Below are 22,931 nucleotides of genomic sequence, written 5' to 3'. Positions count from 1 at the left end.
AGGTGGTTAGCGAGCTATTCCCTTGATTAATAGACATATTACCTTCACATTCGCACTCTCAGAGATATCAGGCGATTATGGGATTCTTGTTTTGGTCTCCCTCGTCAAATGAGAGTCACATTTTACTCGAGTAGAAAGGCAATTTTTTATCGCTTGTCAAAATGTAGCCTTTCTAAAGTCTGCAACTGGAATTCGCAGATAAGTGGGCCAATACAAGAATCAAAATGGAGTTCGAAGTACATCATGTGGTGAGCTTCTCCCTCCGCTCTAGCTTCTCTCTGTATGCCCAATACTTTGAAGCTCGTTAAAATGCAATTTTGACAAGATTTAATGCCAGACAACAGTAGTACACCTGGGTAGGTCAAATCGACACCTAAACAACCATAAGATTCATTTTTTGCTTGCTCAAATCTTTCTTCAGCTCATCCGTCCAAAATTCCCTGTACAATTGACACAATCCAACCCTCCGGAAGATGGCCAAGTTATTGACATCCAACACTTGCTGAAGCGCTAAACCCGTCAGATATCGTTTGGTTCCACGATTCATTGAAATATTGCCATTACGCAGACGAGCGAGCGTCAACGGAACCTTACTTGAACTATAATAACCTAATTTACCGTTCTTTGCCATGCTCACATTCGAAGAATCTTTGTCATCTTCTCGCATTAATAAAATAGCCAAACTGTGTACCCTTAGGCCGCTAGCTACTGGGTTCGAGTCCAACGCGACGAAACCAATTACCTCGCCTTCGCCAGAAGCGTTGGCCTTCAGTTGTACCAGAGTTCCCGGCCAGCGACCCGCAGACACGTTGGGTGCGAGGTACTGGGTATCGTAGCCGTAGTCATCAAAATGTACTTGAGCTCGCTTCAAGTGACCTGTCAGAATCATATGGCCAGGCAATATTTGTGTAAATACATTCCCTTTATCTGAAGGCGAACAGTCAACTTCGAGACAGTGGCTTAGCGGACCTCCGGATGGTTTTAATCCCGAGTGACTGTACAGAAAGTTGATCTTCTCATGCTCCAGAGAGGCCCATGACCATGATGGCGACTTAGCTTTGAATTCGTCTCGTTTTTCAAGATTAGGGAGTGCCGCTTTCAGCCTTTGGGCTGTTCCTGAGGAGCTAATAGGCACATTCCTCAAGAAGGGTGTGTGCGTTTCAATGTTGCCTGTCGAAAGTTGACTCATCCCTTCTGCCACAGATGAGGCGGCCTTTGGTATGTTTCTACCTTTCTTCGGAACAACAGTATAGTATTCTTCGCCCAATAAAGACGGGAATTCATACTTTCCACTACCTATCTTGGGCTGAGAGGCGACATACCATAGCAAGCCATAATCTAGGTCTTGCTTCCATAGACCAGCCAGATAGTCATATTTATGAATATTATGCATTTGAGTTGCAATACCAGCAAGTGCAGGTAGCTTGTCTGTGTTATATGTCAAATTCCGAACAGTGAAGCACGATACAGCTTCATACCAGTCTTGAAAATATCGTCTTTTCGGATCCGAGGTATTAAGACACCGTGTCTTCCATTCTGGACAATGAAGCCAAGTTTTAAGCCTATAATCCAGCCTATTGGATGGATGCGAATTGCCATTTGGTGTAGTTTCTGTGGCGCATAAAGTAACACAAGACCAGCGAAGACCATCCGGACAAAACTTGAGAGTCCGAGCTGAAAGCACTTCTTCCTGGAAAATCCACCCACGACTGTCCAGGATCGTGCCCTGTTCGTCGTCTCGAGGAAGTTGTGCAAATATCTGAGTATTAGAACCATCGGCTTCTATTTCATAGACGAGGGAGGGTCGCTGCTGGTGTGGGTCGCGCTTCGCAAAAAGTCCTGCATCTGCATGGTCGCCATTGGCAGCACCAATTGTAATGACGGACCGAGAGTAAATGTCTCCCATTACAGCGAGCTCTCTTGATTTGTCTTCGGCTGAATCTTGGATAATACATAGAGCATCTACCCAGAGATATTTGATTGATAGTGCTCGAGTAACTCTAATGGCGTCTTGAGTCGTCTTGGAAAGCATTTGAACAGGAAGAGCGTTCAAAAACTGAAGATGATTTGCTTTCTTTAATTGCAATTGACCCTTTTTGCCCCAACAATAACTCAAAGTAGCATAGGGAACGATCTGTCCTTTTGGTTCTACAAGACGCGGCGCAATACTGGGGTTCTCGTCGATATATATGACACGAGTAGGGAGCGTCCCTATAGTTTCTCGGCAAAGCTTGTGGTTAAAGCAATCAATCATCCAAGTACTTGCCAATTTCAAAGATGCATCGAATCCATCAGCACCGTCTTCAAATCGCTGAGCTGGAAAGCTTAAAAAGGCAGATTTGGAAAAGACCCTAGGTAATTCGCCTATGAAATCAGCCGAGGAACACTATTAGAATCAAAATGTTACCAACCGAAAAGTGTATTCAAATCCATCTCCACCGATAAATCACCAAAGTGGATATTAAAAGACCCCGACCAATTGGTTCCGTCGTTAATCTTCACAAAATTACGACCGTCACTTGATTTTGAAAATTCTCCTTTCTGTGTTAATATAACTCGCGTCCGCTTAAAGATTGAGTTCCACAATAAGTAATCTTTTCCATCTAAGACCGTTAAATCCAAAGCAGCAGATAATTCATCACCTGACGATCGATTCACATTGCAACGGAGTCGAGCAGTCATTAATTTGCAAAGCTGACATTCGGGTCGAAAGTCGTCCCATTCTAATAAACGACGCTTATCGTGAAAGAAGAATCGATGGCTAGAGTACGCAGCTCGTATTTCTTCAGTCGCTTCTTTTTGGAAAGTAACGCCAGTCTGCTGTAAGGGAGCAAATGAGATGTTTTGGCAAGTGGTGCAGAGCATTGTGGGACAACAGCAGTAGTAGTAGGCACCGGGAAAAGGCAGTTTAGTCATTGACTTCGATAGTAAATGCAGAAATCTTCAGTAAGCATCACAGGGACTTTATGTGTTGCTTGTGATCCTAGGTATCAAGAGCTGAACACTTTCCAATATTGCGGCGTTGTGGCTTTATTTATGTTTCTTGGCAAATGTCAGCGTTGATATTGACAATCCAATAGTAAGGAGAATCACCTTGATTGAGCGAGTTGACTGCTTGCTTTATATCCTACCAAAGATAATGGATGGGACTATTATCTCATGAGGTGAAGACTCTAGCGCTGCTTTTCAGTTTTACATCAAGGCGAATATTGTACCCAGAATTGAAAAGACAGAGATTAAAATTCCCGATTTTCTACCCCATTAAATACATATAACTGAGAGATCATCTACTTCGAAGCAAGTAAAAAGCTACTCCCAATAACCTCAGCTGCCTGAGAGCATCAAATAAAAGACCACATCAAACGCCTTCAAAGATCAAGGGGATTTCCAATACATATAAGATTCACAAACCAGAAAAACGAACGTGTCATGCAATGAGAAAGGACAACGAGAAGGGAGAGAATGAACGTGACTGCCATGACATTTGCAACACAATCTTAACCCCGCATTTAAACAATAAGGTGCTCATGTCACTTATCAATCGAAAAAGAAAAGAAAGGATCAAACACTTTGAGAATGACTTTAAATTCACATTTTGGCTTCATATGCAGAATTGGATCAGATTATACCAATAAATAAGGATGCCGAAAATATCAATGTTCGAGATCTTGAGCTGTGAAAACGTCTCAGAACAGAGTCGGTCAGAGAATAGAGTTGTGGACTTAGTATCAAGACATAAATATACCATCTCTGAAATTGGCGAATAATTCTTCCGGGTCAAAATTCGTTATTCCCTATTTCTATGATATTCTGATCCACACGAGCCTTGAAATGCTAATTTCAAAGCGTCTATTTCATTTCATTCGTATCTTCGCGTGATTCCTCTATCCTCTCATTGATCCACTTCGCTTCCATCTTCTTGAATCCTCAAGACCACAACTCTCTATCGACGCCACCCCAGTTAATAAAGTCGATCCCCTCCTTCCTCCATGCATCATCTTCTATAAATGTTTTGTTGCTGTTCAAGACCATATTTTTCGGGGCATCTTTATTATAAAGTGGCCAATATGGAAGGTTTGGGCTGATACTCGTCGTACTATTGGATATCGTGGATAAAGAGCTATTGGACAGAACATTTGGATCGTGATAATTCACAAACGAGATATAGGCTTTACCGATATTTCGTGATAAATCGAGATAAGGCTGATATTGGGGGAGGGGACCGAGAGCACCGGAGATGTTTTGAAAGGAAAAGACAACATTCACGACTTGGGTTTGTCAGCTTTGTGATTGTGATAAAAGAACAGGGGAGACAGTAGCGAGACTTACAATGCCTTGCGCCATCGGTTACCGCAGCATTCCAGAGAGGTGTATCGACTGGTGGGTGAGAGGAACGTTAGTTTTGCAAGGATATAACGTTATGGGAAAGGGGCAGGCTGAGAGGATGAGACTTACAGCGATAGCTATATACGGATTGAGCAGCAGCGGCGTAGATCTCGCACAGCTAAATAAGAATCCTTGGGTTAGAAGCTGGTACTAAATGAGAAAATAGGATGGGCAGGAACGTATGTTTACCTTTCGACGACCGGATATCATAACTAGATCTCCTGCGATGGCAGCACTACGTCTCCATCTAGTTCTTGCATTAGTACGGCGAGGACCAAGAATATTCATATCTCAGGCTAACTTACTGTAGTCCCTTGGACGGGAAGATTGTCGCATTGGTAATGTAATGTGGAGGTTCATTTGCAGGATCGTTCTGTTACTGTTAGTTTTTACTATCGGGTACTTGAACGACCACTTCAGATGACATACAGGATACAGCTCAAGCAACTTTCTAGCAGTTGGCGGCGATAGGGCATAAGCATTTGAAGCCCGGTATACGAGTAGATTGTTGAAAATAGCTGTCTCGTTATCTAGTCCGGCAACACCAAAACTAGTTCCTTCATCGCTATTCGCTCCAATGAGGAGAGGGACCTTGATGAACTTTCCTTGGGGTGTTAGGCTACTGGGGTAGTCAGTTAGAAAATCACCATCGACCTAAGGTCAAGTTAGTGTTGTTTGAAAATATGCAATTGTCTGATTATCGAATATGGCTTTCAATTGTTAATATACAGGTGAAGAAATGGTGTGACTTGCCATGGGATTCCATTGTTGGCTGACTTGTGCTTTCCATAACTGATCTGAAGTCAGACTTCGTAAACAAGCGAGTTTGTTTGTAGATGTCCAACAACCGGTGGCTCGAGTTAGATTCTCGGTTGGTACCGTATAGTAACCGAGGGGGTTCCTACAATGGGTTAGAATTTGAGCTAAAGCAGGAGGGCCACAATTGCCAAAAAAAAAGTCAAAAAAAGACAATCTCGTACAGACTAGCCCCAGTAGGACTTCCAGATTCGATTATTGCTGCTTGGAACAAATCGTCATCTCTGCCGTCGTAAGAGTACAGATGATAACTAATGCTTTGACCGCCAGCGGATTCTCCCCAGACCGTAATCTTTTTTGGATCTCCGCCGAAAGATGCTATATTCTCCTTTATCCATCTCAATGCTAATCTTTGATCAAGAAGTCCAGCATTGGAGCCTCCTTCAGCAAGTACTTGAGGTGTTTGGAGAAAGCCCCACACTCCGAGACGATAGTCCATGGACACTACTAACGTTAGAGATTTTCTAAACAGAAAAGCGAGTTAAGATTACCTGTAATAATAGGTTGCCCAGTTTGTTGTCCGACATGTGTGATGCCAGAAAGATTGTATCTGGGAATTATTAGAATTGTATTGAACATCTGAAATGCTCTTAGAATACTGACTGCGGATCTGCTGTCGCTCCAGTATAGAATCCACCGCCGAATATCCAGATCAAGACAGGCAAATTGCTGTCAGGTGTAGTTCCCGCTGGCCTTATCACTAGGTTGTGTATCATTTAGCAATCATCCAGCGTGTTCTTGACTGATCACTATACCATTGAGAGTGAGGCAGTCCTCAGAAAGATTAAAAGTCGTTCCATATTGGTAACAACTATGACCATAATGTTTTGCATCTCGATATCCAGTGAACGAAGTGTTCAAGGACTTCGGTCTAGCAAATCTGAGGTCTCCCAAGGGTGGAATAGCATAGGGTATCCCCAGGAATTGGTCTTGCTGCCATTCAGGAACATATTTCCCAATGTATGAACCATTGGTGATGGTCACAGTAGGGGAAGTAGAATTGATTCCCAGGGCGGATGACGGAAGAAGAATACTTGTGGACAGAACAGCCAGCAAAGAACGAGACTTTTGCAACCGCATCTTGTAGTACTATTGAAAGTAGTCTCTAGATTCCAAGACAGCGACTAAATTCGTTCAATCGAAATTGGAGACATGAATGACAGATTTGGTGAACTTATGCTATTTGGAAAACCTTGGCACCTGCAATAAGTTCCATTGAGATAAATGATTTGCCAATCATGAGATTGTAAAAATGGGAGGCAATGATTTCAATACAAGTACCAGGTGTAGAATCATACAGGAAGATTATCCACTACTAAGATCAAATCATCCCCGCAGCAATTTGAGGTCATTGAAGGCTTCTCTTTTTGCTAAATGTATATTGCCTTGCCGACCAAACACCCAGAGAGGTTGTACCTCGAAGATGAATCCCAACACTTGATTGGTACTCTTTCAATGGAAGAATTCGAACTTGTTGTAAGATATGCGACCATCCCACCATTCGTCCATCCTACATGTCACTTTTGATAGCCTATACAAGGGTTTCACGGAGAAACTATTCCCATTCATACCGGACGTACCCCGGATGAAGATGCACCAAGATGATACCATGTTCATATTGCATGTATCAGGGCGTCGGTGAGAGACTTGGCATGATATCAACTTATAATGTAGTATATCTTTCTACGTAAATGCGAGTATAAACATCCGGTATGACGAGATAATATAAATAGAGCTCCATCACATTTTGATATCAGAACATTAAATCTATTTTTGAGCGTTGCTTGGCATCCCGAGGTCACTTATCACAGCTTACAAAGATTGTGGAGTAAAATTTTATGCCACTTTTGACCGCCCAAACATAAGATTTCACTTATGTAATGTATTCTCCGTTCGGCTCGGGCCGTTTTCTTCGAACTCAAAATATCACTTCCGTCAATTCTATCCACCAAGTCTTGTCTGTATTGGAACAAGCAAGACATTTCGTTTCATCAAGTGTTGCTTATAATTGAAAACTATACATTTCGATTATCAAAATGACAATGGGCACTTAATGTAGGTGACGAAGAAGAGTAGCTCTGAGAAGGAACCTCGTTCGGCGACAGTGTATGCACAAAGAAAATGGAGTTTATTCTTCGCTGTAATGCATTGAAATGCAGGAAAGAGTTGAAGGATCATGCAGTGGTTACTACCTGCAGGTTTGTTTTCCATCGATTTCCGGTCTCATATGTCATATTCACAATTTCACTCTAAATTTCATTACTTATTCTTTACAGTCATGTCTTTTGCATCGAGTGTGCAAATCAATCCCAGCTTTCAACAAGCCTACGGGAGAATCGTCGAACAACATGTCCCGCATGCGATATGCATTTGCCAAATCCCGACGATGTTGTCGTTACAAATTTAAACCCGAGTGAGGACTATAAGACGAGCGTGTTGAGTGGACTCAATCCAAGCGTCATAATGGAGTGTGCAGGCCGAGCCTTAAGTTTCTGGGCATATCAAACAACTCAAGAGATGTTTGTTTCTAAAGTCTGATGCTACAAGCTTTACTAACGAGCTTCAAGTGTTTATCAAGAATACCTTGCCAAAAGTTTGACAGACAAGTATTCAACGCTGAATTTTCAGATGGACAAGATAATACATGATGCAAACAGCGAAATATCGAACCTTCGCAACAAAATGCAGGGTGGGATCTTATACGGTTTCCTCTATTCCCAAATAAATACTAAACACTGATGTAGGAATGAATTCTGACAATGATGCTTTGAGAAGAAAGAATGAGGAGCTCCATCATGATCTCAAGGAGAGGAATAAGAAGTTACTTCAGACCCAAGAACTTTACGATAAAATAAAGCGCAGAGGAATGTTGGATCAAGTCCAGACTGCGGCTTCAAATGCAGTTGATGATACATTACAAGCAACGTCAAATGGCAATCGCTTTACGGACAATCCAGGCACAAATGAACACAGACTACCTCTTTACGCAAATCAACAGACCGGTGGACTGAATCGTACTGGCGGTTTTCACGACTCAACCATGCCGCCCCCACCTCAAAGAAGACGACATAGTAGTGAGTGGGATACTATTGGTAGCCAAGGGCAAAGTCACGTTTCTCAGAAATGTACGAAAGCATCTTGTCATTACTCAAATTCAACCATGAATTAATTACTAAGAAGATCACAGATAACCATGTTCAGGCGACTCCTTCTTCTCATCGACAGCCTTTAGCATCCAGCAATTTTCCTCCTACGAGTATCGGCATGAACAACATACAAAGCCATATGGCTGGAACACCTTTACCTTTACCCCATGGTCGAGCTACCCCTCGTCGAACTCCACTATCAAGTATCAATGTTAATTCTGGTCAGCCGTCCGGTTTTGTAGGCTACGGTTTGCGAGCAGGTCTAAAAGTGGGAAATCCAGGAGCATCTTTAGCATCAGACTTCTCTAGACCAAATGGTCGATCAGGTATATCAATCTGTTTTGAACACCTTTTACAGGCTATGCTAACTTTCTCACAGTAGCGCAGAGATCTGGCTCAAATCTTCCGTTTAGTCGTGACTCAGGGCTTGGAACCCCCTCAATTTCTCGGGGTGGAAGTAACTACTATTGATGTGGTTACTGATATTGCTACTCAAATCAATGTGTCTTTGCTGATCAAACCAGATTCAATGATTTCTGATGCGACTATACCGTCAAGTCTACGATCCAGCTGTGAGTTAGAAATCATATAGCGCTAAATGTTATATCACATGAGCTTTCTTTCTCAAATGCAAAGTATCCTCTGGAGTTTTCTTTGTTGGTATTTGAGACGCTTGGTAGGCCCCTTTGTTTACATTGTTTTCTCAATGTCTTTGTTTGTCAGTGATAAACAAAATCTCAATAATCATAATTTTTGGAACAGAGGTTGAACAGTCAAAATTTACGACGATATATAATGCTTTCTTCGGATTCATCCAAATTCTCCAGAATCTCTCTTCATCTGCATCTCTCAACAGCCATCATAAATAACCTATCCCGTTAGTAAGTGACAATTAAAAATTCTTGAAGAATCTTGATCACCCACCTCTCGAAAACTCAAGACACTAGGTAGGCGAAACTTACATCATGAATGAGACATTCTACCCAAGAATGGTCAGACGCATATCAGGAACAGAGAGTCTCAGAATCAATACTTCCGTGCCACAATATGTGTCGCAGGCGACAAGTAGCTCGGCACCGGAATGTCGATATCCCATATCAGATTCTCCACGCGCCTCAATAGATCTTGATCTTAGAGAGGTCAGACACACAAAGTCAATGTCGCCAACCAAAAATCGTCTCCAGAAATACTTTTGGCCTCATCATCAACACACAAGACGTATAGTTGTCATGAAGAGGAAAATCATGCGGAGAATCTCCACTCCAATGAGGACCACTTTAATGGCTTTCCGGGGACATAGTTCGACTAAGATCAGACAAATGATAGTATCTGAACCTTTTAACGTCGCAAAAATTGTTGATGGCCAACCGGTGCAGATGGCCAGATATTATGAGTTGCCAGCAGCTCCTAGAATATGCCTCCCACTCAACTCGAACCCGGTCAATGTAAGTGAGCTCGAATCCCCAAGTCCAAATTCACAATCCTCATTGTGTCTTCAAAATAGCTTGCTCCCGGGTCTCACTATCAAGCTTCCTAAATTGACAGCAACTACTGTAGAAGGTAGGAAAGTCGATCCTACAATACAACCACACCGTTCAGTCAGAACACCCCCTATATTTACCAGAGAAGCACAAGCAACCTTGAACGAAACGCGGGCTTGGAAAATCTACGCGGAAAAAACACACAAGGCATATGTCAAGCTCAGTAACGCAGTCCGAGAAGTCGAAAAAATGGACCGACAACTTGAGGAAGAGATTCATCAACTCAAATACAAGAACGAACAACTTGAAGAAGAGGTGCGAAAGTTCCGCGCGGCCCGTGCTGCTCCAAGCCAACAAAAAGCCTTTGCAGACCACTTCAAGATGTTGTTCGAGAGAGAATCGAAAAAGGTTGAGTTTCTTGAAAATGAACTCCAGATTGCACTCAAACACTCAGCTGAAGAATCCAAGAAGGTCGTCATGCTTGAAAAAAATGTTGAGCTCGCAATCAACCTAGCAGATGCATCTACAGCATTAGCCGAAACCCTCCAGGCTAATGTTCCAAAGCGAACATCATCACAACGATCATCGAAATCGACTAAAAGCTGGAGCGATTCGGATGAAGCAAAGTTCCATGTAGTCAAACTTCTCGCTTCATCCCCATCGTCAACGATTCCTTCGCTCGACAGCTCACCGATGCCATTATCCTCTGATGATTGTACAGGCTGGATGACAGCAGCGCAAATCTTGGAACTCCCTGCACCAGAGAATCATTCAGATCTCGAGGTCTGCGAGGCCATTCCCTCAAAACGTAATTCTCCGACTATGATTGAGCTCCCAATCACTCCCGAATCTCCAACCGAACTCCCAGTCTCCTCCGAATCCCCGATTCAACCGAGCCCTACATTCACCCTGAAGATTCTCGTGTCTCCTACCGTTTGCCGCATCCCCATTCCTTCATCTTTTACACTTAGCTCAGCTGCGTCCGCAAGTCTAGATTGGTGTCCGAGTTTGTCTACATGGGAATGGTGCAGCGTGCCGGATTTGAGGTTGACAGACTTTGTGAAGGAGGACAAGAAGAGAAGAAGATGCTCGGGGAGAGTTTTCGAAGGAACGGAGTTGGCGAGTTTCAGATTGGGTGATTGCTCTGGTAGCAGTGCTTGAGAAGTTGAGGAAAGGATATGAGGCCTTTGACACACGTCTTGGGTGGAGAGAGAAAAGGTAAGTGGATTTTTATTTGGATAGGAAACAAGGAAAATGCAGGAAAAACATACAAACCAGGTACAAGGTAACGAGTTATGCTTTATGACTTTTTGTTCTATTATTTATCCCACCTTTTGACTTTTGCAATTTGTTCACGAGTTATGATTTCTTTGTATTTTCTTTAGAAGATATCTGCTGGTCGGAGACTCATCAGTGTAAAAATAAAAGCTTTATAAGAATATACAGTACAAAAATATAAAATGATGTTTGAGTTTTTTCAAACCTGATCAAAAATGTGATGATGATAAAATGATGGGTAAGAGCTGTGAGATGGCAGAAATTGAGTGGTGAATAATTATATAGTATATACAGAGAAAGTAGAGAAAATGAGTAGTCCAGATTCGCAATACTTGTTTCAAGTAATTTAATAGTTTGCGTTGAGTTTTTCGAGTTCGAGTGCTTCTCTTCTCGAAGGTTATAAGATTATAAAATATATGATAGTGTTACTATTATATTAGTTCGCACTTGAAGATTAACACATGCTTTCAAACCATCTAGATACATTATGTTCGAGGCAATTCAGATACCATAGAAAATATAACTTAGCAAATCCATTACAACTCACCTCCTGATTCTGAGATGGCGAGTGACCGGGTCCAGTACATACAACCTGGGCTGGGGTAATTGATGAATTTAAGATGATTGAAGAGCTATCTAATAGACAGGTTGAGTAGCGCTAAAATCAAAGAAAGGGATTAGTGGAGCTTTAAGTCTGACTTTTCTTTGTTCTTATTACTTTCAAAGAGGATATCATACTAGTCAACTACTGTTAGTCGAAACATGTGTTTATTTTTAAACTTCTTATTTATACTCAGGATTGTAGAAGAATTTTCGATGAAACTAGGTAACTTTAATGAGAATCTGATAAAAACAAAATTTATTTTTCGAGGAACTAAAGATGTAGCAAAATGACGATTTTTGATGTGATTTTGTAAAGTGGCTGATAGCAGTTGACAATGACTGATCCGTTTCTTCTTATCTTTGAAATTGAGTAATAGAGAAGAAAGATAGAAATAAATAACGTAATGCAGAGGTTTTGGTAAAGGAGATAAAAGCTTTTGACTTGTTAACTCGAGCCTGTCGCTTAAGGCACGTCTCGCATGAGAGCAGGTCGGCCATAGAAATCTCATCAGATACGATGCGATTTAGAGAATTAGCGACTAAGAAACACTGTTCATGTTGCTGCCACGGTAAAGATTTCTGTACTCAAAACTAAGCAAACTAAAATTTTGGTGGGAGAGCTCGAATTCCTATTTGCGGAGACTCATCCGGAAGCTGTGCCGGCTCGTATGCTGCGGAAACATGACAACGATATGGTCCCTTGAACGTCATCTCGTACGCCAGACGAAAGCATACTTTCATGCGAATTTTGGAGATTATATGTGCACCGCAGAAAAGATGTGAAACGCGTTTGATGCGTGCGCCCCAAAATGCACGTATCCGCATTCTCTGGTGCTTTGTGTTTGAGAAATCTGTCAATTGTAATCACCCGCTCCATAGTCCTTCATGAGACAGCACGCGAAAAGAGAAGAATGTAGTTAATATCTCGTTCTCCTCCGATGTAGCACATATTGAACATGAATCTGGAGCCGAGTCTAGGCAGAGCCATAATACTAGGTATGTGGTGTCAGTGCTGACGCAGCTGTATACCCTGGTATGCAATAGAATCAATAAAGTGTCGGCTCGTGTCGTGATATAAGAGCAATGTTTTAAAAGAATCAAACCCCAAACTACGGGAAAAGCTTGAGCCTCATCAATGCTTCTCAAATGTGAGCTCGAAATCCTTGAAACAACAGAGTCTAGAAATTCAGATCTTTAATCTTTATTTGCTCAGCTGACTTCTTGGTGCATATCTGTCACTTATCAGATAGCTTGAAATCGGGATTGGCGAACGGTACAGTAAGACCTAGAGGCCCTGCACGAGGCTCAAGTGAACCATGCTCAAGCCACGAGCATTAAAAGGGCTCTTGACTTCATTGCATCCAATTATGGATCTTGATTTAAGTGAGAGCCTTTACTTTACAGCACGGCTATAACTGGGTGGCTAGTGACGAAAGTGTGCAATTTAATCTGTAGAGTTTATGAACTGTTGGTGCGAGTGTTCGAAAACGCGCAGTGATGGTCATGTCGTGAACAGAAAACTGTTCGTTTCTTCTGCGACTATCCGCCCCGGAAAAAATAGTTGTTGTGAATGGCAAAATGTGTTCGTGGGAAGGCTCAGTCCATAGTCTCTCATCTCACAAAGTAATGAGCTGATAAAGTTGATTGTGGTGTAGACAAATTCAAGTTGACTCTAAACCTGGATGTTCATGAATAGGAATTTGCATTACGTAAGCAGTGTGACTATGAACGTCTTATTAGTGTCCCACCCGTTGTCCCCCAACGTCCCCCAAACATTTGAAACGTCAAAAAATAGAATTTCAGCACTGATTCATACTTTTATCAATTATATCGGTCGTTGAATCAGAATACCATGCTAAGGGTGAAGCTTTCTACACGATGTTTTGTATTAATCACATCGTTTCAGGTTCCTACCACCTTCCAATTCCGACTGCACAAGGTACAAATTGCTTGCTGCTTCATTTCATTTCATCGCTCTAGATCTTTCTAAGCTCCAAGATATGTTCTTCAAACATCCAATAAGGTTAAAGAAAGCAGGGGCTAATGATATGAGCCACTTCGATACATTTACGATGATGGCTGTCTGCGAGCACAACAGGTCTGAAACGGGCCGCTCATGACCTGCCTTCCACGACATCTGGTCTGGTTTGCATGGTTAAAATATGGACGATTGATTTCAAAGCTATCGAGCAGACTGTGCCTCGTACAGCTCGAACTATGACGATGCCACTTTCTACTGCTTCCCTGAGTTGCTTAGTCGAGGTGCATAGCCGATACCCTTTGAAAGTCTTCAGGGAAATCAGCAATTATATCTGCCATTTCAGTATTCCCCTAGCGTAATTACCCATATATCTGCATATTGGATGTCTTTCTATAAAAAAAATCCCTACCGCCATTGCTGGAAATGGTAAAAAGAGCGCTCTTCCTATATCCAATTACACGCCCTTGTTCGTGTGATGTCTGGTTATCTTACTTTCTAGCCTCATATTTGTTCATGAACTTGAATTAGCTAGCTTATAATGGGGTCATGCTTTCGAATACCTTCACTCAATTGAAGAACGATCTTACATACCCATACCGTCGGGCCGTTTCCCCTGCGTCTTGCATCGTAGATATCCTACTCGCCATTTGGAACGATGCTTTGTTAATCTTTTCTTAGATTTCCAGGAGAAATGTTTATCAGAATTTGTGTATAAAGTTCCTAAGTTTTCTTCATTCTATTTTTCCCGCGCAATCATTGAAATTGAGATCTATGAAGAGTGTTACTTAGGTCACTATTGTCTGTCTTTGACTCAGACTACCGATTATCCAGCTCACATCCCCTTCATTCTTGTGATCAGCTTTATCATCAAGCATAAAATCTCTCATGTTACTTCTTACAGCATGTCATCAAAATCCGCGTCAACTCATAGGCAGGCTCGGGAGGAATCCGAACCCAAGTATGTGGTACCACAGATAACATCACTTATTTGTTGTGATTATCTTACTGACTTTCATAAGCACTGAGAGTAAATCTCATCATCAACATTACCATCACAACGCTGATCTCAGTCGATTTTGCAATTCTGTTGGCCCCAAAAAAGAAGGATCTCCCCATCCCTGTACAGAATCTCCCGCAGGTCCTCATCCACAATCCACCCACTTCGATCATCTACCACAACAAGAAGATTTTTTCGCAAGCAATGCAGCTAGTTTTGGTGGCTCCAGCCATGATGCTGGCTATATGTCAGAAAATGACTTGCATGAATTGGAAGCTCAAACCCATGAACCTAGTTCCCAATATACTTGTCGTCACTTGGGTTACTTCTCACACGACTGCGTAATGGCATCGCACTACGACAATCAACTTACCATTGAGGAAGATCCGAACGAACAGAATAGCCCTCCCCAATCAGAAATTCAGCGTGTAACGACAAATCCGACTACAGAGAATGGCATACAAGTATCGAGCAATGAATTTGAAGAAATGCAAACCTATTCGCCAACTACCGAAATTTGGACTCTGCACGAGTCTCGAGATGAAAGAATACGACTCGGCTTACCCGGTGGCCAAGAAATTCCCTCAAATATATTTTACTACGATGAAGATCTTGATATCGAGGCACGTTGAGTTCTTTGCGCCATTCATCGGGGTTACCTTCAAATCCAGGCTTTTGCCAAGCACGCACGTCAGCTCCACATCCTCTTGGAGATTCGAGTACCAGAGCCTTGTCGATTCAACCATGTCTCTGTCTGTTTTTCTTTCTTTTGATTCTATCGTCTGAAATAACCGGATTTTCTTGACAGCCAACGATGAACATGATCTCTTCATTTCTCTTGTCATACTTTTATATAGGTACATTAGCTAGTTGGTTTCACAACCATATTTTCAGCATATCAATTGATCCCTTGCACCAACTTCCTCCTCCTCATCTTCCTTATTCATCATATTCTCATATTCTCATAGAGTCATAGTGTTCACATCGATACTTCCTCATACATGAGAAGAACTCGCCAATCATTTAAACGTGGATGCGCCGCTTACCCACCCCACCAAATGTACTTCTCCCGCCGAGTACGATGCACAGCGTGAGATATTTTCTTTCATGACTTCACTTCAAGATTCCTGCCAATTCTCATGGTTGATCTAATCTCTGCTTTGATTATTGAAATGGTTTCTTTCTGTGTTTTGAGTTTATGCATGCACTTCCAATAAAATCAACTCATTCCACATAAATTTCTTCCACAAACTCACCCAAGTCTCACAAAACACTCTCTGAACATCCAATCTTCAACCGATCTTCAAGTCTTGAGACCCTAAAATTCAAAAGATAATCAATATCTTTACCTATGTCCTCACAGCATACCATCATCCAGTTCCCCCCATGATCATTAGCATCCACCACATTTCGATTTTCGATCTCCTCCCATCCAATGTACCTCGACGTGACCCCCACCATCTGCCAGCTCTTTAAACAGCCGATTAGCTCCCATTCTGGGAAAGTGAATTTTCCCTCTAAGATTTTGATAGTTTTTCTGATCAAGATCAAGATCAAGACCAATGAAATCAAATCGAATGTGTGATTTATAGTAAAAAAATCTTCTTTGGTCTTTTTGAAACAATCAAAATTACAAATATATCACTAGCTTTATCAACGCAATAACTATTCACCTTGATAATGCTTGTTTATATTAATCTAATTCTATTAATATAATTAGCATTCAGAATCTCATGGGGACAATTCACTTCCCCCGACTATACTTAAAGAGCCGCTTATTATACTTACTTGGAATGTAAAGTTGATATTTTAAGTTGCAGGAAAATGAGATGATTGATATGAATTGAGAGGCATGAGTTGACATGACAACTGGAGTCGATAATAAATTCACGAAGAGAAAGAGATATAATCAAAGATGTGACGAATATGTTGAAATAGCTGGAGGATCATTACAGGAATTTCCTGTTGATTTGTTTGAAGTACATGTAGTTACTGGTGTGATTCTAAAGTCATAAATTCATGAGGTCATAAAACCATGAAAAAAGTAGCAATATAAACACAAGCTCCGTGGGCCTGACACTCCGCTAGCCCGTAAAGCCCTCTCCCCCTATAGTCAAATCTATACTATCCTGAGTCCAGGCTAACCCCACCCTATAACCTCCATCCGTGTCTAGTAAAGATCGGAATGTAAGGTCTAATCACTAAAGCCACCTTTCGCTTAGCAAAATTTAAGACTTCCCTCATCCCATCCCATTTCACACTCAATATCCTTCAACACTGCGCCGATGGGAGTCGCATATGTAACATCCTGGAAACCTGAAACAATTGTTCCATAATTATCACCAGCCCAAATCATAGCCATTGGCATGAGAGCCGCAGTGGGCTCCTCAACATTCGTAGTGTCAACGTCGATATCGTAGATTAGAGCGCCCGAATCGCCTCCGTCAGGTATCGCCCCCTGGTAGCCTTCGCCGACAAATACGCATTCCTCTGACACTCCATGGCCATTTCTGTGATTTATGTTTCTGATGCCATTCATTTCGCACGCCTTCCAACCCAATGTTCGACTTGGTGCTTTGAAGTAAATTCTATTTGTGAATAGCGCCGAGGATGAGCTTGGATTCTTGATATCAAATCTAGTTGATTTTTCTAACGTCTGACACTTTGCAATAAAAGCTTCGTACTGGCTGGAAGACCAATCGTCCGCTTGTTTGCGCTTGATCAATCTGGAGATCTCGGCTTTTCTGAGAAAATAGGTTCGAGGCAACTATCATGAAAATCAGTATTATCACTCGAAAAGAGTATCAAGCAATGAAGAACTTACTGTGTTATTGTGATCAGTACAGATATTATCTATAATGGCCCAATCGAGAACTCCATTGTAGTATGGAACTTTGCGCCATTCTTCCGGGGCCACATAAGCATGACCAGCATCAGTGCGGTGATGTAAGGCTTTGTCATAGTTAAAGGCATAGACATTTTGTTCCTGTTTTTTGATTTGATTCTGCAATCCATAGTCTCCATAGGGATGTTTTACTTGTTCCAACAGATCGTTTGCGATTTCTGTAGTGATGTTATCAAGATCAATTTTCATTTTTATCTTGGTGGCTTCGTGATCTTTGATAGCGGGTATAGATATCTGAAATTCTTGTCCTTCATCTCGAAACTTGTATCCTGATCGGAAATCTTTGCCTGGCAAAGCAACATGTCTGCACGTGAGAGCGTATGTGTCATTATTGTGGCATAAAAACCCTGTGAGGGAACCTGCAGTGTCAAGTTCTGTGCGTCCAATTGAGATGCCAGGACGTGGTGTGTAACTGGTATACAAGCTTTCAAAGTTGTTCTTCAAATCGACACCATTCTCTTGGTTAATCTTGGAGCATCTAAGTGTCGAGTTTTTAATTTGACAAATGTCGATGAAGCACCTAGACATGCCAAGTCAGTTGAATATCCCCATGAACAAGTTGGAGTTACTATGAAGAAATACGTACTTCTCAGAAGTCTTCTTCTTTTGGGAGATAATCTTATTCATTCCTTCCAGGACCTTAATCGCATTGCTTTTAATGTTTTCAATGTCTCTGTTGTTTTCAGCATCCAGGAAGTAATCTGGGGTTTGAATGAATAGATGAATAACAATCGGATTATCGCTTCTATTACTTTCGAAGCCAAGTCGAAGAATATTCAAGGTCCACGTACAGTCAGATAGCTCCGAGACCAGAAAATCTTTGAGCGAGGAGCGAATGTTGGTTTCGAAATCTTGAATGTATTGCTGATCTTGTTGACCGTGAACAGCGAACACATTTTTCTCTGGAGGATAATGAAAGTTGTGTGGACCGAGGACGACATTTGCTGCTTGATTGGTAGCAATTACTTGCTGCCATTGAAGACCATAGTTGCACCGGTCTTGTTCTTTAACAAGCCAAGGATGAGACATGTTGTAATGTCGAATATTTTTCTGTTGAATATGAGTTGAATTTTCTGAAATGATTCTGTGTGGAATACTAGGGAATGTCTTTCTGAAAGTATTGTTGATGTTTCTGTAATGGGAAGGAACAAGCAGAGACTTTATGTCTTTGCCATGTCGATGCATTGTCATAGACATGAATGAAGTGAATTTAGCTTCCATCTTGCGCACAGACTTAGGCATAACCTAGATTATTGAGATTTGAGATGTGCCCAAAACTTGATCAGGAGGTATGGGAAGTATAGGTGACTAAAGTTGTTCTCCGGCAGAACAAAAACCCAAAGCACACCTTTTCAAAGAAAATCCTGAGGGCAAGTGCTGCAATACGGCACAGAAATACAATATGATGCTGTACTTGCGAGACATTGCCAAATGCGAGCCGTAACTCATTCATTGCTTCAAGAGCATACAAGTATCGATAGATTATCCGGTTGATACGTCGGGCCGTACAGTAACAAGTAGGCCATCGGAATCGAACCATAGACTGTTCATAATCTACACTTTGGATAAATAAAAGGATATACGGATTGTAAAGACACTACGGTTGATACATCTAGCTACGTTATGAATCAGGAATCTATCATGTTTCTTCAATTGCCATGATCAAAACCCTCTCCTAGTTTCAAATCCCCTTGTAACCAAATAAGAAAGGAACAATTAAACTCCCCAACCATCAATCTTCCAAAAACATAAATCCCTTCCAACATATAAAAATCTTCCAATACAAACCCCATCAAAAAACAGTCCATCGATCCATAATACCTGATATCTAGACTCCCAACTCTATATCACTCTTCGTCTAATCGTTACAAATTTCTCCAGAGCGAAGCGAGAAATTCTTTGAATAGCACTATACCCCTTTCTTTCATCGATATCCCTCTCAATCTTTCACTCATTTATACTTCGCTTAGTGTTACTCTTCCACTTCCTTTTCTTCTTCTTCGATTAAATGAGTTTAGATTAAAAATAGCCAAATCCTCCATTTAGTATTTCTTTTCACTCCTAAACTGAGAGCGAGATTGTTAGGAAACTATCTATCTATCTACCTATTCATCTACCGACCATCTATCCCAAATCCAAACCTACACCTAAGAAAAAAAAAAGAAAAAAAGAATCATTAATCTTCATTCATTCCACTCCCCCAAAATTGGAACCAAATCTCAGAAAATAAAACAATCAAAATACCAAACTAAGCATCTCACCCACCTAAAATCCCATGCCATGCCATGCCATCCCATCCCATCCACCACAAAATCCCAAAATCCCAAACTCACAAAACCATCCCCATTCCTATCCCCAAACCACCAAAAGCCACACAACCTAACCCTAAGCCTCCAAATCCACCTCCAGAATCTCCCCCATAGCCAGGAAATCAAATCAATCTCTAAACTATTAAATAAATTCAACAATCCCTAATCTCTAATTTCTTATTTCCTCAACAGGAGTTACAATTACAATTATAATTACAGCTATTAGATATCCATACTCCCTTCACTTTCTCAAAACTATATAAATAAATTTATCTAATCTAAAAAATAACCCAACCAAAGAAAAAAGAAGAAAGGAGAAGAAGAAGGAAAAAGGAAAAAGGAAAAAGAAGAAGGAAAGGGAATCATTAGATGAGTGGAAAAGTCCGGGTGGAAAGATTAATATAAGATATTATGTATAGATAATACATGCGTAGATATATAGATAATAAATACATACATACGTAATATTACAAACAACTCAATTACCTAGCTACCTAGCTACCTACTTTCTCTCTCGAGAAAATTAAAAGACGCGAAATATGGAATACCTAGATAAAGTTACAAATCCACTCCCTTTTAACCAAACAAGCCAAATAGAATTCCCATCCATGCATCCCTCCCTCCCTCCCTCCATCCTCCTACAACTGCCCACCCCCAAAAGACTAAACTAATGCCCACCACCACCCCCCTGCGGATTCGCCAATTTCTCCAAAACCCTCTGCACCACCTCCTGCGCGCCCCTAACCCCCCTCTTCCCAATATCATCAGGAATGAGATTCTCCGCCAACAAACTCTTCGCACGATCACTATTCAAGAAATCCACCAGCGTCTGCGTATTCTCCAATTGTTCCGTCCAGGCCCTCTGAAACTCATCCGCGAGTCGCGTGCCATTCTCCACCGCCGCCAAGCGATCATTCTCGAGATCAATCAAGCGCTGTTTATACAGATTTTCGAGCGTGGCGCGACGAGCTTCAAATTGTCGCGCGTCTGCTGCCCGAGTATTCGCAAGCGTTTGTTCGCGCGATGTGAGTTCTTGGGATCGGGTTTCCAGATCGGTAGCGCGGGTATCGAGTTGTCTGCGCTGGGCTTCGAAATCTTTGCGTTCCTTGGCGAGACTTTCACGTTCGGTTTCTAGCTGGATGGCGACTTCGTTGAAGTCGGGGCCTTCGGTGAAGCGTTTCCATTTTTCCTTCGCGTTGTAGACGTGGGAGCGTTGGAGCTTGACTTCGTTGAGGAGATACGTGCGTTCTGTGTCTGCGACCTCGGCGGCTTCGCGGAGAGATGCGTTGTCCCGGCGGAGTTGTCGGAGTTCCTCGAGATCGTCGCGGGTTTTCTTTTCCCAGACGGAGACGCGCTCGGGCCAGACGGGTTTGACCACGCTGACGACGGTGGGGTTGCGTTCCATTTCGCGGGTAACTTTGACACCGGGATGTTCGGCGTGGGCAGGGATGACGAAGATGGTTTTGAGGGAATCGTTGCGGAGTCGATAGTAGCGAGTTATGACATCGATGGCGGTGATACCACGGGAATATTCTTTTCCACCTTTGGTTTCCCAGAGACGCTCACCTTCGACACCGAGACGGAGATGATTTGCACGGACTTGTTCGTCGACTCGTTCTTTCTTTTCAAATTCATCATTGAGAAATTGCCAGACATCGTCGCCAGAATTGACGAGGACGAAGCGATCTTGTGGGTAGACGAGCTCGCGGCCACTACGTCCATCGGGTCCTACGCGGGAAAGTGCTTGATGAGGAACGACAGCTTCACCTTTCATTACGTCCATGGCATTTGCATGAAGACGTTCGAGGTTATGAAGACGAGCGACGAGTCGTTGGATGTAAAGTATCATTTGACCAAGGAGAGTTGTTTCTGCTAGGGGTCGATTGTTATCGTCATCTTCATGGGGAAGAACACCGAGTAGACCTCCCTTGGCGCTATATTCATGATCGATTAGTTCGAGTACTTCGTTTGCGTGTTTGAGAAGTGCTTCATGGGTAGCATATGGAAGCGATGGACCGTCAACAGGAGCTGGATCCACTTCATGCAATGGACAGACGTCAATCTCGACAAAATGATCTAGTTGTCCTGGATTTACCATGGTTCCCGGTTCGACATACTGAGGTTCCAATGTATTAAGTAAAGTGGGAAGTGGAAGATTGTGATGGACTGTATTATTCTCGTAGACATTATTCAAATCATTGAGGAAATCGAAGGTTTCATGTTCATTGAAACTCGGGGCTCCATCAAACTTGGTAACCGCTTTTTGATTCTTACTATCGATGGTTCCTGCGTGGGTGGAAAGAGTAATTTGCTTGAGGAGAATAACCAATGCTTGAGCGTGTTGTTTCAATTCCAGAATTGTAGGTGAGTGGCCTTTCGTGGACAGATAATTGCAGTTGACATGTTTAAACAGTGGAATTAGGTCTGGTTGATTGAGTGTAAAGATGGAACGATATGCTTCTGAGAATTTTGTTCGTTGTACTGCTCCTCGAGCTAGACCACTTGATCCCCTAGGCGCAGGACCTATCGTGTCAGGAGCTTTACTTTCGGCAGACCCTCCTCCAGCTCTTCGTTGCAAAGCGGCAGCGCCTGCAGCCGCAGCTGGTGCATCCCGCATTACTACATCGGCCATGATTTTTGTAATGTTTTTTTTTGTGATAATTGGCCTGGGAAGGTTTAATCGTTGACTTGGCTGTCTCTATATGTAGCTTGAAGTTTATCGTAGCAGATAAACAAATCGCATAATGGGAATAACATGATGAAAGAAAAGATCAAGTAACAGCAATGACGCTTTAGGAAATATGTATACCGCATGTTGTGAAGCTTGAATAGAGATAATGAAATAGAAGGAATGTAGTTCATTGAATGTCAAGTCCATCGAAGCATTTCTTTGATGGTATGAACAATGGATGTTCTGCTTTCAACGCAAGAAGGTTTGTTTGTTGGAGGTATTTGAATGGAATCGTGTGGTCTTGGCATGAAGATTTTAGTCTGATGGAAGTTTTGGCCTGCAATGGATGTAAGGTAAG

At 42.1% G+C, this 22,931-nt stretch overlaps 7 protein-coding genes across 7 annotated transcripts; 3 read left to right on the top strand and 4 right to left on the bottom strand.

Moving 5' to 3' along the window:
* Nucleotides 1–373: 373 nt before the first annotated feature.
* EAE98_012019 (uncharacterized protein) lies at nucleotides 374–2,865 on the bottom strand (the record flags this gene model as incomplete). Its single annotated transcript, XM_038959643.1, has 2 exons — nucleotides 374–2,364; nucleotides 2,412–2,865. The coding sequence occupies 2 exons, from the start codon at nucleotides 2,863–2,865 to the stop codon at nucleotides 374–376; spliced, it is 2,445 nt and encodes an 814-aa protein (XP_038803959.1).
* Nucleotides 2,866–3,927: 1,062 nt separating this feature from the next.
* On the bottom strand, nucleotides 3,928–6,282 carry EAE98_012018 (uncharacterized protein; the record flags this gene model as incomplete). The annotated part of the gene is made up of 11 exons (XM_038959642.1): nucleotides 3,928–4,268; nucleotides 4,330–4,377; nucleotides 4,456–4,504; nucleotides 4,576–4,633; nucleotides 4,692–4,759; nucleotides 4,816–5,040; nucleotides 5,140–5,287; nucleotides 5,367–5,646; nucleotides 5,694–5,752; nucleotides 5,806–5,902; nucleotides 5,958–6,282. The coding sequence occupies 11 exons, from the start codon at nucleotides 6,280–6,282 to the stop codon at nucleotides 3,928–3,930; spliced, it is 1,698 nt and encodes a 565-aa protein (XP_038803958.1).
* Nucleotides 6,283–7,323: 1,041 nt separating this feature from the next.
* Nucleotides 7,324–8,819, top strand: EAE98_012017 (uncharacterized protein; the record flags this gene model as incomplete). The annotated part of the gene is made up of 6 exons (XM_038959641.1): nucleotides 7,324–7,400; nucleotides 7,479–7,721; nucleotides 7,770–7,891; nucleotides 7,947–8,327; nucleotides 8,390–8,674; nucleotides 8,728–8,819. The coding sequence occupies 6 exons, from the start codon at nucleotides 7,324–7,326 to the stop codon at nucleotides 8,817–8,819; spliced, it is 1,200 nt and encodes a 399-aa protein (XP_038803957.1).
* A 494-nt stretch (nucleotides 8,820–9,313) lies between these two features.
* EAE98_012016 (uncharacterized protein) lies at nucleotides 9,314–10,990 on the top strand (the record flags this gene model as incomplete). The annotated part of the gene is made up of 1 exon (XM_038959640.1): nucleotides 9,314–10,990. One exon carries the CDS (start codon nucleotides 9,314–9,316, stop codon nucleotides 10,988–10,990), a length of 1,677 nt encoding a protein of 558 aa, XP_038803956.1.
* Nucleotides 10,991–14,593: 3,603 nt separating this feature from the next.
* Nucleotides 14,594–15,320, top strand: EAE98_012015 (uncharacterized protein; the record flags this gene model as incomplete). The annotated part of the gene is made up of 2 exons (XM_038959639.1): nucleotides 14,594–14,649; nucleotides 14,711–15,320. 2 exons carry the CDS (start codon nucleotides 14,594–14,596, stop codon nucleotides 15,318–15,320), a joined length of 666 nt encoding a protein of 221 aa, XP_038803955.1.
* A 1,586-nt stretch (nucleotides 15,321–16,906) lies between these two features.
* EAE98_012014 (uncharacterized protein) lies at nucleotides 16,907–18,622 on the bottom strand (the record flags this gene model as incomplete). The annotated part of the gene is made up of 3 exons (XM_038959638.1): nucleotides 16,907–17,455; nucleotides 17,513–18,113; nucleotides 18,180–18,622. The coding sequence occupies 3 exons, from the start codon at nucleotides 18,620–18,622 to the stop codon at nucleotides 16,907–16,909; spliced, it is 1,593 nt and encodes a 530-aa protein (XP_038803954.1).
* A 1,947-nt stretch (nucleotides 18,623–20,569) lies between these two features.
* Nucleotides 20,570–22,534, bottom strand: EAE98_012013 (uncharacterized protein; the record flags this gene model as incomplete). Its single annotated transcript, XM_038959637.1, has 1 exon — nucleotides 20,570–22,534. The coding sequence occupies one exon, from the start codon at nucleotides 22,532–22,534 to the stop codon at nucleotides 20,570–20,572; it is 1,965 nt and encodes a 654-aa protein (XP_038803953.1).
* Between the last annotated feature and the right edge of the window lie 397 nt (nucleotides 22,535–22,931).

This window comes from Botrytis deweyae (assembly GCF_014898535.1).
Source record: "Botrytis deweyae strain B1 chromosome Unknown BDEW_057, whole genome shotgun sequence".
NCBI lineage: Eukaryota > Fungi > Ascomycota > Leotiomycetes > Helotiales > Sclerotiniaceae > Botrytis > Botrytis deweyae.
This window is presented reverse-complemented; position numbering and strand designations above follow the sequence as displayed.